The following is a 15,047-nucleotide window of genomic DNA, read 5'->3' as shown; positions in this document are numbered from 1 at the left end:
CATGACCTGAAGGGATTTATGTTCTTTAAAGAGACTGCTCTACTAACAGACCCCAGACGACGACACACACACACACACACACATATATATATATATATATATATACATTTTTTTTTTTTTTAACATAGAGGCAGTTACATAAAGACCACCCAAAAACTTGCTATTTACAAACCAACCCAACCGCCCTCTTACATCCATTTTTCAAATTCTCACTCAAATATCAAAATTCATCGCAAAACAAAACCCCAGCCTTTTTTTTTCATTTTTATCAAATTTCATATTCCATAGTCTAAAAAAACAAACTTGGTGATTAATTTGTAAATATCAATATTTAGAATGATCTATATGCATTTATCCCTTTTTTATATTTCATCCAATAACAGGGCTCGACTCATAATGATAAGATATCGATAGATAACGATCTTATGATCAAAACTTCAAACTAATTAAATATATATTTACAAATTTATGACAACCTAACAAATAGCTTCATCAGACAATTACCTGACACACTTTGATATTGTGAATACTATCTTGTGTATTATGATGTTGTCTTCTTAAAGTTGGAGTCATCTCCGACTAGCGAGGGAAGAATGATCCAAACCAACTTTATGGATCTTCATGATCTTTCCATGTCAATGAGATTGGTCATTAGCTTTAGGACATGTCATCTCCCCACCTACAAAAGAAGATCAATCCAAAAATGCTTTTAGGAGCCTCCATGACATTCCAACATCATCTCATCATCTTTTTCAAGTTGGGTTATCTCCAACTCCCGGAAAAAAAAAGGGGGCATTTACGTACAAAGCACACAATTCTTGTGTATTTACATATCTAACACCCAAAGGTTTACTTAACAAAAACCTTGGTATTTTAAGCCAGTGCATGAAAAGGTGTACTTCACTTTTAAGACTTTTAAAAAGATAGTGACGGGGCATTTTTGATGCGAAGTTAAAGGTTCGAATTGTATGTATGTAAATATGAATGTTTAGGTGTTCGATATGTAAATACATAAAATTTCTGTGGTATGTATGTAAATATGGCGCTAAAACAATTATGAGCTATGGAGGGGGGAAAGACTTTTTTCTTTTTTTGGATTCCAAATTTGCATTTTTGTTGCTTTGACACCCATGTATTTATTATAATTATATAAAGGAAGAATTACAAACATACCCCTAAATTCCTATCTCTTTATAAATCTAACACCTAAACTTTAAGTTTTACATACATACCACTTACCTATGCATGAACAGCTGTATTAAAATTTTTAAAAGTTGTAATGATGTTATGTGATAGGAAAGATTCGGATGGTGTAAATATAAAAGACAAAGTTCGTGTTACATATGTAAATACGTTAGAAATCGGTATTATGTATGTAAATGACCCTCATTTAAAATTGGGGCACTTACATACATAGCACACAATTCTAATTCATTTACATATTACGTACAAAAACTTCTATATTTACGCACATAACATTCAAATCTTCAATATCATATCAAAAATAGCACTATTATCACTTTTTAAAATTGAAATATATCATTTTCATGCTTAAATTTAAAGCACTTTAGAACTAACCATACTTCAAAATATGAATTTCATAGGATGCATTGGAGCTTAGAACATACTTACATGACAGATCCTTGATGCAATATGCTGATAAAATGGAAGCCTCTAAGATGACACTATCCGAGCTTCTAAGCACCACAACCATTTCGCTCTCCTCGCAATTCGGCATGAAGAGAGGCCACGTTTCTCGCTTCATCAACAGAGAAAACAGTTGCGGAATACCGATGGTGAGTTCATATTTTCGTCCTGCAAGCGAAAAAAACACGAATGATCAGACCTGCGATGGGAGCGAAAATGATTCAAATAAAGGGAGCTTACACAGGCTCCAGTCTCATCTGAAGTTGAATCCTAACTATGATCCATCCACAGCTAAAGCTGTTTTGGATTTGAAGCTCAATGAAGGTCATGTATTTAAGGGCATTGTGGCTTCTAAACCCGTCGAACCGCGACTATTCGGTTGTATGCAGCCACCACATATTGTGGAAGATGTTGCTTCACATTCTACATTAGGAAATATTGCAGTGCAGAAGCTCACTCCAGAGTATAAAGTTGGGGTTCAACGACTGCTGGAAACCAAAGCTCCACCTATGAAAGCTTCAGATTTATGGAGCGAAAAGGCGACGATTCTGTTGTGCATTCGGCGCCCCGGGTACGAACTAAGCCTTAGTTATTTGCAGCTAAGAGGCTGTTTGGGATCACTTTTGTTTTATGTTTTCTATTGTTTATTTTTATTGTGTTTATGTTTTTTATCATTTGAAACATGGTATGTTAAGTTCTTCCTGGTAGTGAATTCTTAGATGTTTATGTTTTTAGGTGCATTATGTGCAGAGCTGAAGCACATCAGTTGTACTCAAGGAAAGCAATATTTGATGCATTGGGGTTTAAACTTGTTGCTGTTCTACACGAAAAGATAGAGTCCGAGGTGATTTCTGCTACACTAATCTATGGTTTTTAACTATGGATTTCTTCGTGACAATATTTTTATGGAGCGAAGAGTCGAAATAGTCCCCTGACTATTTACACGGGATCATTTTAATCCCAAAATCTATAAAAAAAATGTCAATTTTAGCGTTCATTAAAAGAGTTTGAGGACTGATCTGGCATTTTAATATGCTCTTGGATTAAAATGGACATCTACAATGAATTCGGAGACCACTTTGACACTTCTTATTTTCTATGTTTCAGGTGAGAGACTTTTGGCCTCGTTATTGGGGTGGGATTATTGTGATTGATCAAACCATGGGGTTTTTCAAAGCTCTTGGAGGGGGAAAGCTACTCAAAGAGGGGTTTTTAACTGGTTTTATACTGAATTCCCATGCAAGAGCTAATTACAAGGCTGCCAAAGCTACTGGATTCGATCAAAATTTCAAAGGAGAAGGTGGAATCAAGGGGGGGATGTTTATAATTAGAAGTGGGAGAGGAGGTGTTGCATATCAGTTCATTGAAAGGAACTTCGGAGATTGGGCGCCTATTGGTGAAGTGGTAGAGATTTGTACTCGGATAAAGGTACTTTTTTCTGATTCATGCTCTTAGAAATTGGGAAAGTTATTACATCCGGTGAACCGTGCGTCCCAACAATGGAGATGATCCGACCACATCACTATGCAGTTTGAATGGTCGGATAGTCACTGGTGTCTCTGGACACCGTACATAACAATTTTTCTGAAATTTGTAAGGTACACGAAGCTCCGACTTTTAGGATTTGAGAAGATTAATTCCATCAAATTTCCCCTAATCAAATCTTATTATAACTCATGAAATCTGATTTTGATTTCATATTTTTTTTCAAAAAAGATTTGAAAGGATTTTCGGCGGATTTATTTCAAAAACTCTATAGACATTAAGTTCCATAATGCATCCCCTCTACAACCTCACAGACCTTATTATAGGAGATCATGACAAACAAAATATATAGGGTCAATCTCAAATGCTAGAGAAGGTAGTGAAACATTTGGTCTTCGAGAAATACAAAGTTACTCTTTTCTTATTACAATTACTATGTGCACTTTATTTACTCAAACAATTCATTCTCATATCACATTAAACTGATCAAACGCATTATTATTGGTTTAGACTCGAGCTACCTGATAAAAAATTTAATGCAATGTATACATAACTGCATAATTATCAATTATATAATCTACTATCATTGGCAGTATAAAAGGAGATAATTTTAATAAAGAAAAAAATTATCGGATCTAAATAAATGATTGGTGCTAGAATCAAACAGAATTCTCATATTCTGATTCAAAGAGCTACCTGATAAAAAATTTAATGCAACGTATACATAGCTGCATAATTATAGATTATATAATCTACTATCATTGGCAGTATAAAAAGGAGATAATTTTAATAAGAAAAAAATTATCGGATGTAAATAAATGATTGGTACTAGAATCAAACAGAATTCTCATATTCTGATTCAAAAAAAAAAATAAATAAATAAATAAAATCTATGCAACAATCCGATTTAAAGAGTATAGGCTCATGCAGTAGTCAAGTTCATAAGGCCCCGTGAGGTACAGATGTAATCAACATTAAGATGAAGAAATCTGAATCATATTTGGCAAAGAAGGGAACACTAGTGATGAAGGAGACTAATCTATATTAACCACGAATTTAAACGTGAAGGAATTGTCACACAAAAAGAATTTGAACTAATGCTTTTATGAGAAACCATAGGAAAAATAGCTAAATTAGGGGAGGAACCTATGTCAAGTAAATATTCTCCTAGCCACATTTACTCTGCTAAGTTTATATTTATATTTAAGATTAACGCGCATTCTATTACCCAAATTTCTCATAAATAGGAGAAGTAACTTGAGGAGAACCTTTTATAGTGTGTTCCCCAACCCAATTAGCATCAGTGTAGGCTATTACCTCTATTTTTTATTTTCTCAAAAATTAATTCATACTCAAGAGTCTTCTTGAGAAACATTAGAATCATGTACATCATCTCCAAATGTTCTTCACTCGGGCAATTCATGTGTTGGCTCACAATGCAAACAGAATATGCAATATATGACCTAGTATGTGATAGGTATATGAGTTTTCCTAGCAATCTTTGATATATTCCCTTATCCCCAGATGTACTTTCTTCACCCTTTTTAAGCTTCTTGTTGGGATCCATTAGAATATCAATAGGTTTGCATCCAATGATCAATGTCTCCGTTAGTATATCTAAGATTTATTTTCTTTGTGATATAATAATGCCTTTCTTGAGCTTTACTACCCTCATACCGAGAAAATATCTTATAGTTCTAAAGTTCATGATTTCAAATTCAGTGGCAATCACTCTTTAAGCTTGAGAATTTCTCTTTCATCATCACCACTAACGATCATATTATCTGCATATATTATCAGTGCTACAATCTTACCTCCCTGGATGTCTTTGATGAACATAGTACGATCGGCTTGACCTTGAGAATATCCATTAAAACTCATAACTTTATAACCTTTTTCAAATCACTCCTTTGGTGATTGCTTAAGCCCATAGATAGACTTCTTGAATTTACATGCTAGGTGTTTGTTGGAATTATTTTCAATTCTTGATGGTATCCTCGTGTACGGTTCTTATTACAGATCTTAATTTAGAAAGACATTTTTTTTTTGTCAAGCTGATGTAGTCTCCAGTCATTATTAAGTTTTACTGAAAGCAGAACTCAAATGAGTTCAGTTTGGCAAATGGTGTGAAGGTCTCCCAAACAATTCTACCGGTTATAGTGAAATATTTTACAACAATTCTACCTTTAAATCTCTCAATACCTCCATTCGCTTTGTATTTGATATTAAAAACTCATTTGCATCCAACTGACTTCTTATCCTGAGAGAGTTTAGCAAAAATCCATGTGCAACTATATTTTAGTACTCAAATCTCCTCTTCAACTACATTTCTCCATTCAAAATTGTCAAGGGCCTCACAAATATATTTTTAAATTTGCATATTATCAAAATTAGATACAAATGCTCTATAGAGTGTGGATAGCTTCTCGGAATTTAAATACTCCAAAATTAGATATCTAGTCCAATTTTTCTTGTCATTAACACCAAATGAGGATGGGGACTTGAGTTTTTGTTAGAACAATTATGTCTTTGCAAGTTGGTGTACGTATGTTCAAGGTTTTTCTTCCTCCATATGTACACATAAAGTTCTCTGTTATAGACTTCAGGTTGGGTTAGTTGGACATCCTCGACAAGAATAAGAGAGTTAGTGGAAGACGAGTAGGAGAGTTATGTGAAAGAGAAGTAAGCTGTGAGGTTTTGTACGTGTCCTCAAGTGCATTCAAAAATTAATGTTCATTTATACTCTCCTTTTGAATGTCAAATGTAAGGTATTATGATTGTTTTGAAAAAATGTGACATCCATGACGTTGCAATATTTTATGGTAGTAGGAGAGTAGCACTTGTACCTCTATTTGTTAGATTTATACTCAAAGAAATTACACTTGATAGATTTAGGGTTGAATTTTATGTGATTTTGAGAATGGATGTGAAAAAAAAAATACGAAGAAAAAATTTATGTGAGGATGTCTAACCATCAAAACATAAAGTGGTGTTTTAAAGTTAAATAACCAACTAGGCATTTGATTGATAAGGTATATTGCAGTAAGAACTGCTTCCCCTCAAAAATATTTTAGAACTCGACGGGACATCAAAATTGAGTGGGATAGCTCAAGTATACGCATGTTCTTTCTCCCAGCTACCCCGTTTTATTGTAGAGTTTTAATACATAAACTCACATGGATGATTCCATATTTCAAAGGATAGAACCCAAGGATAGACTTGGAATATTCTTTTCCATTATCAATTTTAAGAATATGAATTTTGTATTAGGAATGAGTTTGAATCATGTCATGGAAGTTTTATGAGATTTTAGTTATTTCAGATTTCTGCATCATTAGAATACCTAAGTAGTTTTAGTATGATCGTAAATAAATGAGATAAACCATCTAGCCCCAATTTGAAAATCCCTAAATATCATTGTGGATGATGGAAAAAGAGTGTGAAGGTTTGTATTAAATCATGAGATAATTATTTCTAGTTTATTTGACGAGTTATCAAATCCTGTATTGATAAATAAATGATGATATAATTTAACAATATAATTGAAATTAAAATGACTTACACGACAATATCATAACAAGATTTATTTTTTGATAGACAAAGAATAAACAAACTAAAATATTTGAGGTTACTATGGAGTTGGGATCATATGTGTACATAAAAAGAGACTTTCTTTGAATAAATAAAAAATCTTAAAGCATTACAACACTGTAATGACCTTCCCAACACCCTCACCTGAAATTCACAAGAATTTATAATGGATTTAGTTATACATTTTATATCATGATTAAGTTTACTAATTAAAATCAAATTATAGCCAAACTATGGAACATAAAAAATAAAGAGTAATATCCTGAGAGAGCTCCACATCTTTTCTAGTAATTTTTTAGTGTGATCCATCTACAAGGCTGGGCTATTTAAATGTAGAAGTCTTTTAATAGTTGATTGGAGCATTGATATTTCATGTCATATGATCAGGGACTTGTGATTGTGAATCTATGATCCATGATTTAGATCTCCCATTACTGGCAAGATGGAAGAATGATATATTACCTTGCAGTGTTGTTCTCAATTACCTCCAATGAGTTTTTTAAAGTATTTCAAGTTGTTCTTCGATGAATGGTTCATCTGACCCTTTGGATGTGGTAGTAGCATAGTCTTTTTTAATTGATCTTTTCTTCCATGTCTAGATTTTCAATCAACATGTTTTCCTGCATGCTTTCCTTAAAATTTTCAATAAATGACTTTGAGGTCACATGTGAGATGGTTTCTCTTGAGCATTGAGTCACATGTTTTCCTTAAAATTTTCAATAAATGACTTTGAGATGTGCAACCTTCTTGCAATAGTCACATGTGAGATGGTTTCTCTTGAGCATTGAGTCGTGGGAAGAAATATGGGTGCACATGCAGTACATGTTGAACTCTCATTTCCAGTCAACATCAACTTTTTTTTTCTCTCTCTCTCTCTTCTAATTTTTAGCAGAGACTTCATGGGTAGATGAAAGCAAGTTTATTCTAATGATCCTCCTCTCAATTCATCAAATTCTTGAGTTAGTCATACAAGAAATTTGATAGTTCTCTTCTTCTCAATGATGGATTTAATATCACATTATCATAAAAAATTTCCTACATATGTGTCTCAAACATATCCAATTATAGCCAATATTTGTCAAGGTATTGAAATATTGGATGACACTTAGCTCTCATTGACAAAGGTCTTGATGCTTGATTTTGATCTCAAATAATTATGTAGCATTCATAGCATTGAAATATGTATCGCTTGTCGACTTCGAAATTTTTTTGTCAATTTTGTAAGGTAAAAAATTTTCTCTTGCTTCAGTGGTCAATGGGTTGACTACCCAAGAGATAACCATATGGTCTTAAATTTTTCATATTCAGTGGTTGGGGTAAGTAATCTCAAAAACTATGCCCACTCCCATAAGATGTTCCTCTTTTCCTTTACCATAAATATACATAAATACAAATTGAGACCATTGAAGGAAGTTATCATAATTGAGTTTACAAATTGTGATAATTTTAGAGAGTTTGGGAGTTGACTGAATAGAATTTTTTGTCTCTAATTCATAACTAACCTCCATATTAGATGTTAACTCTATCATTTACTTGGTCATAAACTCAGTGCATATTTAGGGCTTCTACTAGTTGCAAGAAGGGAGTTGGTTGTTGCTTCGACAGGTAGAGGACTGGCTACTCCGTCAAAATTATAATTTCTACTTTATGATATTCAATATTGTAAATAGCAATGTTTCTTTATGTAATTATCCCTTTTAATTTTTTTATTTTTTGTTCTAAGCTAATTTTATCAAATCTTTCGATAAAACTAATGATGATGATTAGAACCCAATCTACACTAAACGATTATCTATTTTTAGAAATCACTCAATTTGCTAATATATCAAAATATTGAATTGAGGACTAATTCATTTTATTTTGGTTATTTTACTGATTTTTAACATGTAAATTAATTTATTATTATTATTATTTTTTTATGGCCGTGACTTTCTCCTGCAGAATGAATCAGAAGGTTATGGAAAATAAATACTCAATGCGACCAAAGACATTGCATTGAATTGTGGCTCATAGACTTTAGGCCCGTTTGACGTGGCTTTGCCTTTTAAGGAAGTCAATTCAAAAGATGAATATGTAAAAAATGAGCATTCATGTTATATATTGTTTGTGTTATATATATACTTTCCTATCGTAGTCATCAGCTTCATTGTCCGGCACTTCTTCAATCATTATAGTCATCTATAAGAAAAAATTAAAATGCAACTAAATTGATGAAGATAAAGGTATAAATATGTCCATTACAATCAAACAAATAAATAATGAAGTTAGAATATAAACATGATGTCTTCCCTTAAGTTCAATATCTCGTTGGACTCAAGAAAGGGGCAAAACAGAATCCATCTGCACTGTTGGAAACTCACCAACGGAATTCAAAACGAGACCATTGAAGGAAGTTATGATATTTGAGTTTATGATTTGTAATAAATTTAGTCAGTTTGGGAGTTGACTGAATAGAATTTTTAGTCTCTAATTCATAACTAACCTCCATATTAGATGTTGGCTCCATCATTTACTTGGTCATAAACTCAGTGCATATTTAGGGCTTCTACTAGTTGCAAGAAGGGAGTTGGTTGTTGCTTCGGCAGGTAGAGGACTGGCTACTCCGTCAAAATTATAATTTTTACTTTAAAGTATTCAATATTGTAAATAGCAATGTTTCTTTATGTAATTATCCCTTTTAATTATTTAATTTTTTAGTTCTTTGTTCTAAGCGAATTTTTTCAAATCTTTCGGTAAAACTAATGATGATGATTAGAACCCAATCTACACTAAACGATTATCTATTTTTAGAAATCACTCAATTTGCTAATATATCAAAATATTGAATTGAGGACTAATTCATTTTATTTTGGTTATTTTACTGATTTTTAACATGTAAATTAATTTATTATTATTATTATTTTTTTATGGCCGTGACTTTCTCCTGCAGAATGAATCAGAAGGTTATGGAAAATAAATACTCAATGCGACCAAAGACATTGCATTGAATTGTGGCTCATAGACTTTAGGCCTGTTTGAGGTGGCTTTGCCTTCTAAGGAAGTCAATTCAAAAGCCCGAAAGAAAAAATTTGGGTTTGTCAGCGAAGTTGTTTGTGTTATATATGTTTACTTATTCATATGTTGTGCACAGTAATAAATGAGCATTCATGTTATATATTGTTTGTGTTATATATATACTTTCCTATCGTAGTCATCAGCTTCATTGTCCGGCACTTCTTCAATCATTATAGTCATCTATAAGAAAAAATTAAAATGCAACTAAATTGATGAAGATAAAGGTATAAATATGTCCATTACAATAAAACAAATAAATAATAAAGTTAGAATATAAACATGATGTCTTCCCTTAAGTTCAATATCTCGTTGGACTCAAGAGAGGGGCAAAACAGAATCCCTCTGCACTGTTGGAAACTCACCAACGGAATTCAAAAGAACTCATGAATTAGTAGCAATAGTCCATCCTCATTTTTTTTTTCTTACTCCATTTAAATAATAGAAACATATGACAACCTCCCATCCCAACTGGGAAGATAATAACCTATAAAATTACTTTTACGAAAGCAAATAAAGGAAAACATAACATGAAAAAGAAAAACTCTAATTAACTTCTAAAACGGGAGTCTTTAATTGAGCTTCTTAATTCAAATTCAAAATTTGAATTTTGAATTTGAATTTGAAACTTTAATTAGGATTTATTGCCCTTCCTGATTTGTCTGGGTTTCCAAATCCTCCTCCATAATTTCCTCTGGATTTGCATCAAAACATGGATTACAAGAAATTAGAATCTATAAGATTTGTCAGATAGAGTAGCACTTGTACAAGTATAAAAATATAAATCATCTCCATACATCCAAACGTTAACGAAAATGTCATAATCAATGAAACTTCTTCAATATGAAAGAAATTATATGTAGTATAATTTCATAAATGTAATTCATGTAAGTAGTCAGTGAATTTGAAATCAAACTATATAGTGTGTAATAAGCAAATAGATCATTGTAATGTTGAATTAAGATAAACTCTTGTAGTATTTTCTTCTGAGTCATCCTAGTTTTTCATCCTTTTGAATGTGAATGAAATCTTTCTTTCATTCATTTTTTTTCTTTCGTGAGCTCTAGAACAAAGTCGTAAAACTCAATAACATTTCTTATATCAAATATATTCGCTAACTCCTCCAGCGCATCAAGTATTGTAATAGAGTTTCTTGAAGCATTTGATGCAGATATAACTTCACTAATAGATGTGGAAGCATACCTCTCGACTTTGCTTTTTTATATTTTTCTCTTATTTGACTTAAACTCAAACTTTTAAATTCATGAGCATTCTCAATATTAGAATCAATCTCTTGAATTTCCTCTGCAGTTGATAAGTTTATTGTATCCTCTCGTGGTTCAAGAGGTAGCATACCCAAGCTTGGCAGCCGAATGTCCTCCCCAGTTGCTACTGCACGAACAAACGTTATGTTTAATTTCTCTTCCAACTCTGGCATTATTATGTTATAAGGAAATTTCTTCACACCAAGATTAGCTTACAATAATTAAGAGTAAAAGTGTGATGTTGGCATATACTATTGAAAATAATATATGAAGTAAATGAAAAATATAGGTGCTTATCATTCCACCACTCATTTGTAGCTTCTACTATTTTTTTCAATGGATTTCATCATATTCCAATCTCACCCCTAGTAAATCTTTCCACAACTTCCACCATTTTTTATTTTTTCCCATTTCTTTTTTTTTAATTTTCATCATCTTAACATTACGAAGTAAATCTTTCCACAACTTCCACCATTTTTTATTTTTTCCCATTTCTTTTTTTTTAATTTTCATCATCTTAACATTACGCTCATTGAAAGTTTAGTAGTCATTGAACAACTTTTGACGTTAAACCGAAGTTTTGGTGCCTAAAAATATGCCACCATTGCAACACATATTCTCATCCCATGGCATATTTCTGGGTCCGAGATCGAACAATTGTTTCATATTTCGCTCTATCGGTCGAATACATATGAGCGATATCTGGCACGAGTGGGTCACCCAGGTTCGGGTCAGTCAAAAGGAACCAGATCGATATTAAAACCTGCAAAGTTTTGGGCGTGATAAAAGGATCAAACTGAACTGGCAAAGAAATTGGGGAGCTTGATGTTGCAGGATTAATACCTTTGATATGGTGAGAGCAGGACTCCACCGCTCCTTGAGAATGTCTAGGCGTATGTTTTCGTTGCTATTAATGTTTGGATGAAAAACTTTGGTGCGGAATGAGACCTGGCGTATGCATACACAATCAAAAACTCGCATTAGCTGTCCAAAAAAAAAAATTAATTAATTAGAATATGTGAAACATACTTATTACAAAAATGTCAAAATAATCCTCTGATTATTCAAATGGGGTCATTTTAGTCTCATACTCTATAGAAGTGTTGATTCAGACGCCATCTTATTTGAATGGAGGGCCAAAATAATCCTCACTAGGAACTTTTTCAACCCATATTAAATGAATCCGGGGACTAAACTGACACTTCTATAAACACGAGTGCTAAATGACCAGGTTCACTCGTAAAGAATTAGGGGACCATTTTATAGTTTGAAAGAGTTTTTGACAATTCAAATTTCAATATCTTATCCTCAAACAAATATATAATATTATTTTTCTTAATTTTACTAGATATTCATCCATAACTTATTGTGTATAAATCATGTGGTCAAATTTTATCTTGAAATTAATTTACAATCATCTTTGGAGAAGATTCTAGAAGAAAAGAATAATTTATACATTAGTGGTTCAACTTTCAAAATTAAGTAGCACTCTGTTTGAATGTTAAAAATGTGAGTGAAAGGTATGTAAATGAGAATGGTTGGAGTGTTATGTAAAAAACTTCAAAATAAAATTTTAACTCAGATTGAAACAAATATCAAATCAGTTCATACACTCGGTCAAGCAGAAAGAAATAGAGACAGCTCAGCTCGAAACAGATAAAGAAGAATACAGAAGAATAAAGCGATGCAAAACAAACTAGTGTTGCACGATGTCGGCGGATCCTTATGCAGGTCATTCAACTCCTTCTGAATCCACTTCGAAGCCATCAGAACAGAACCGGAAACCTTCAACAACATCGCTATCGTTGTATATCACAAGAAAATCTATATCGGATCTAAAAAAATCAGGTAATCAAAAGAAATGAAAAAGTGAAATCTAAAAGAGGATCCAACCCTAATCAAAACGCTGCGACGAAAATTCGCCCAACGCTAAAAAGAAAATATTGACAGTATGGCTTCTTGAATGATGAAATAAAATCTAACCAGAAAAAACTTTAGTTTATCCTCTCGTCCTGCTTCGCGACTAGGGCTTCTTCACTGCTATATCACGGTTCTCATGCACAGCAGCTTCGAGTCCCTTTGCTACTATGTGGCGACTTCCGAATAAACTTATTGTCGCATAGTCGCGGGCGGGTAATTCTGTTTTAAGGAAATTTACAAACATAACTCACAACCATATGAATTTAGAAATTTACACGTAAATTTTTAAAATTTATATTTACGACGCTTAATATTAAAAATCTATATATAAAAAATATATATATCACTTTAAAAATTTAACTATTATGATATTTTTGTTGTGATGTTAAAATTTTAAATTTAGAGTGAAAATATTAAAGTCTTAATGTTATATATGTAAATATAATAAGTACTATCTGATATGACTCGGTAAATATCTCTTCATTTTTGTTAGGACATTTACATGCATGCCATTCAATTCTTATGTTTTCATATGAATTGTATATTCATTCAAGCAATGATTTTCCTTTTTATTTTCATTTATTAAATTTTAATATGTTTTATCAATATTTCTTAGAAATTATATTTTATATGGCACATAATTATAATAGAAGAGAAATGTAATTATTATTTTTGTTATAGACAAAAAAAAAAATATAAAAGTCAATTCAAATCAAAATACTAAATCTATCTAAATCGTCGGAAGATTTTTGTCCTTATTAATGATGAAATATACGAATATGATGTTATATAATCACTCCATTATTGTAAATATTTTGGCACTCTTTAATTCATATATCAAATTTTCACTCAAATGTCAAAATTCATGATATAGCCTCAACTCGTTCTTTTAATTTTTATCAAATTCTCAGTCGTTTTATCGTGGCACACGTAAATACATCAGTTCGGTAGCTTTAAAACTCACCTGGGTATCTACGTGCATTTATCTCTATTTATATGAATGTGTGTGAGCGCATACATAAATATACATACGTATATATTTATACATAAATATATATGTACATAGATATAAATATGTGTGTATCAAATCCCACGTAACACCAGAAGTTTGCCTCCATAATATGACAACACGATCCAAAAGTCAATCACACTACAAAAAACAACAATAAGTATAGTTGTATATAGGTCTCAAAGTGAGCCCAAAAGACACATCTATGAAGAGCAAGTCCAAACATTAGTCACTGAACGAAATTTTAAATAAGAAAAAGTTTTTTTTTATGTAAAATAACTAATGATATGGTTCTCAGGGTTTGGCGAATTGCTGAGTCCAGGATCGAGCAATTGCATCATATTTCGCTCTGTCGGTTTTATACACATGAGCAATCTCTGGCTCGAGCGGGTTGTCCGGGTTCGGGTCCGTCAAAAGGGAGCTGATTGACAGTAAAATCTGCAAAAAATTGTGACGTATAAAAAGGATCGAACAAAACTTGCGAGGAAATTGAGATGCTTGATGTTGTGATATGATACCTTTGATATGTTAATAGCAGGGCTCCACTGATCTTCGAGAATGTCAAGGCATATCCTGCCTCTGCCATCAATGTTTGGATGGAAAACTTTGGTATTGAAGGTGATCTGCCATATATATATATCCACATTCAAAAACTTACATTTTGTTTTGAAAACAAATAAATAAATAGTAATATCATCTGAAATGTACATTTATTAAAAATGTAAGACATTAAAATAGTCCTCAGACTATTTATGTGATCATTTTAATTTCTGAGTTTATAAGAAGTCTACATCAATCTACATAATGCTTTAATTTTAAATGAATTTAGAAACTAAAACGACAATTTTCTAAACTCTGTTATGTAGACAATTTTGAAACTTGTTATGAATGATCTGATTTTTGAGCCAATTCATGTCCGGCTTGAAATCGGATTGAATTTTTTTAACCGGATCGATCCTACTAAATTTCGATCCAATCCGGGGTGGGCCAATCTGATTTTTGAGCTGACACGAATGTCATTTTGGCTCGTGAGCCAGATGGTTCGGCTCCAAACCCCCCTGTCCCGCCCCGCCAAACCC

General features: G+C 32.3%; 4 protein-coding genes across 4 annotated transcripts in view; 2 read left to right on the top strand and 2 right to left on the bottom strand.

Annotated features, from left to right (window-relative positions):
• The first annotated feature begins 1,608 nt into the window (after window positions 1–1,608).
• On the top strand, window positions 1,609–2,524 carry LOC110024362. The gene is made up of 2 exons (XM_020724282.1): window positions 1,609–2,218; window positions 2,398–2,524. The coding sequence occupies exons 1-2, from the start codon at window positions 1,647–1,649 to the stop codon at window positions 2,522–2,524; spliced, it is 699 nt and encodes a 232-aa protein (XP_020579941.1). The 5' UTR covers window positions 1,609–1,646.
• A 234-nt stretch (window positions 2,525–2,758) lies between these two features.
• LOC110024390 (redox-regulatory protein FAM213A-like) lies at window positions 2,759–8,730 on the top strand. The gene is made up of 2 exons (XM_020724322.1): window positions 2,759–3,075; window positions 8,665–8,730. Exons 1-2 carry the CDS (start codon window positions 2,809–2,811, stop codon window positions 8,689–8,691), a joined length of 294 nt encoding a protein of 97 aa, XP_020579981.1. The 5' UTR covers window positions 2,759–2,808; the 3' UTR covers window positions 8,692–8,730.
• A 2,822-nt stretch (window positions 8,731–11,552) lies between these two features.
• Window positions 11,553–12,838, bottom strand: LOC110024387 (ubiquitin-conjugating enzyme E2-17 kDa-like). Its single transcript, XM_020724320.1, has 3 exons — window positions 12,741–12,838; window positions 11,883–11,987; window positions 11,553–11,802 (listed from the first exon to the last, which is right to left on the bottom strand). Exons 1-3 carry the CDS (start codon window positions 12,834–12,836, stop codon window positions 11,659–11,661), a joined length of 345 nt encoding a protein of 114 aa, XP_020579979.1. The 5' UTR covers window positions 12,837–12,838; the 3' UTR covers window positions 11,553–11,658.
• Window positions 12,839–14,113: 1,275 nt separating this feature from the next.
• LOC110024392 (ubiquitin-conjugating enzyme E2 5A-like) overlaps window positions 14,114–15,047 on the bottom strand; it is a gene marked incomplete in the record, with an annotated part of 3,981 nt that continues 3,047 nt past the window's right edge. The window contains 2 exon segments of the mRNA XM_020724325.1: window positions 14,114–14,406; window positions 14,487–14,591. Coding sequence (XP_020579984.1) covers window positions 14,263–14,406; window positions 14,487–14,591 — 249 coding nt within the window.

Source organism: Phalaenopsis equestris, unplaced genomic scaffold, assembly GCF_001263595.1.
Source record: "Phalaenopsis equestris unplaced genomic scaffold, ASM126359v1 Scaffold000255, whole genome shotgun sequence".
Classification (NCBI taxonomy): domain Eukaryota; kingdom Viridiplantae; phylum Streptophyta; class Magnoliopsida; order Asparagales; family Orchidaceae; genus Phalaenopsis; species Phalaenopsis equestris.
Note: the sequence above shows the minus strand (reverse complement) of the source record. Positions and strands in the feature narration are given on the sequence as shown.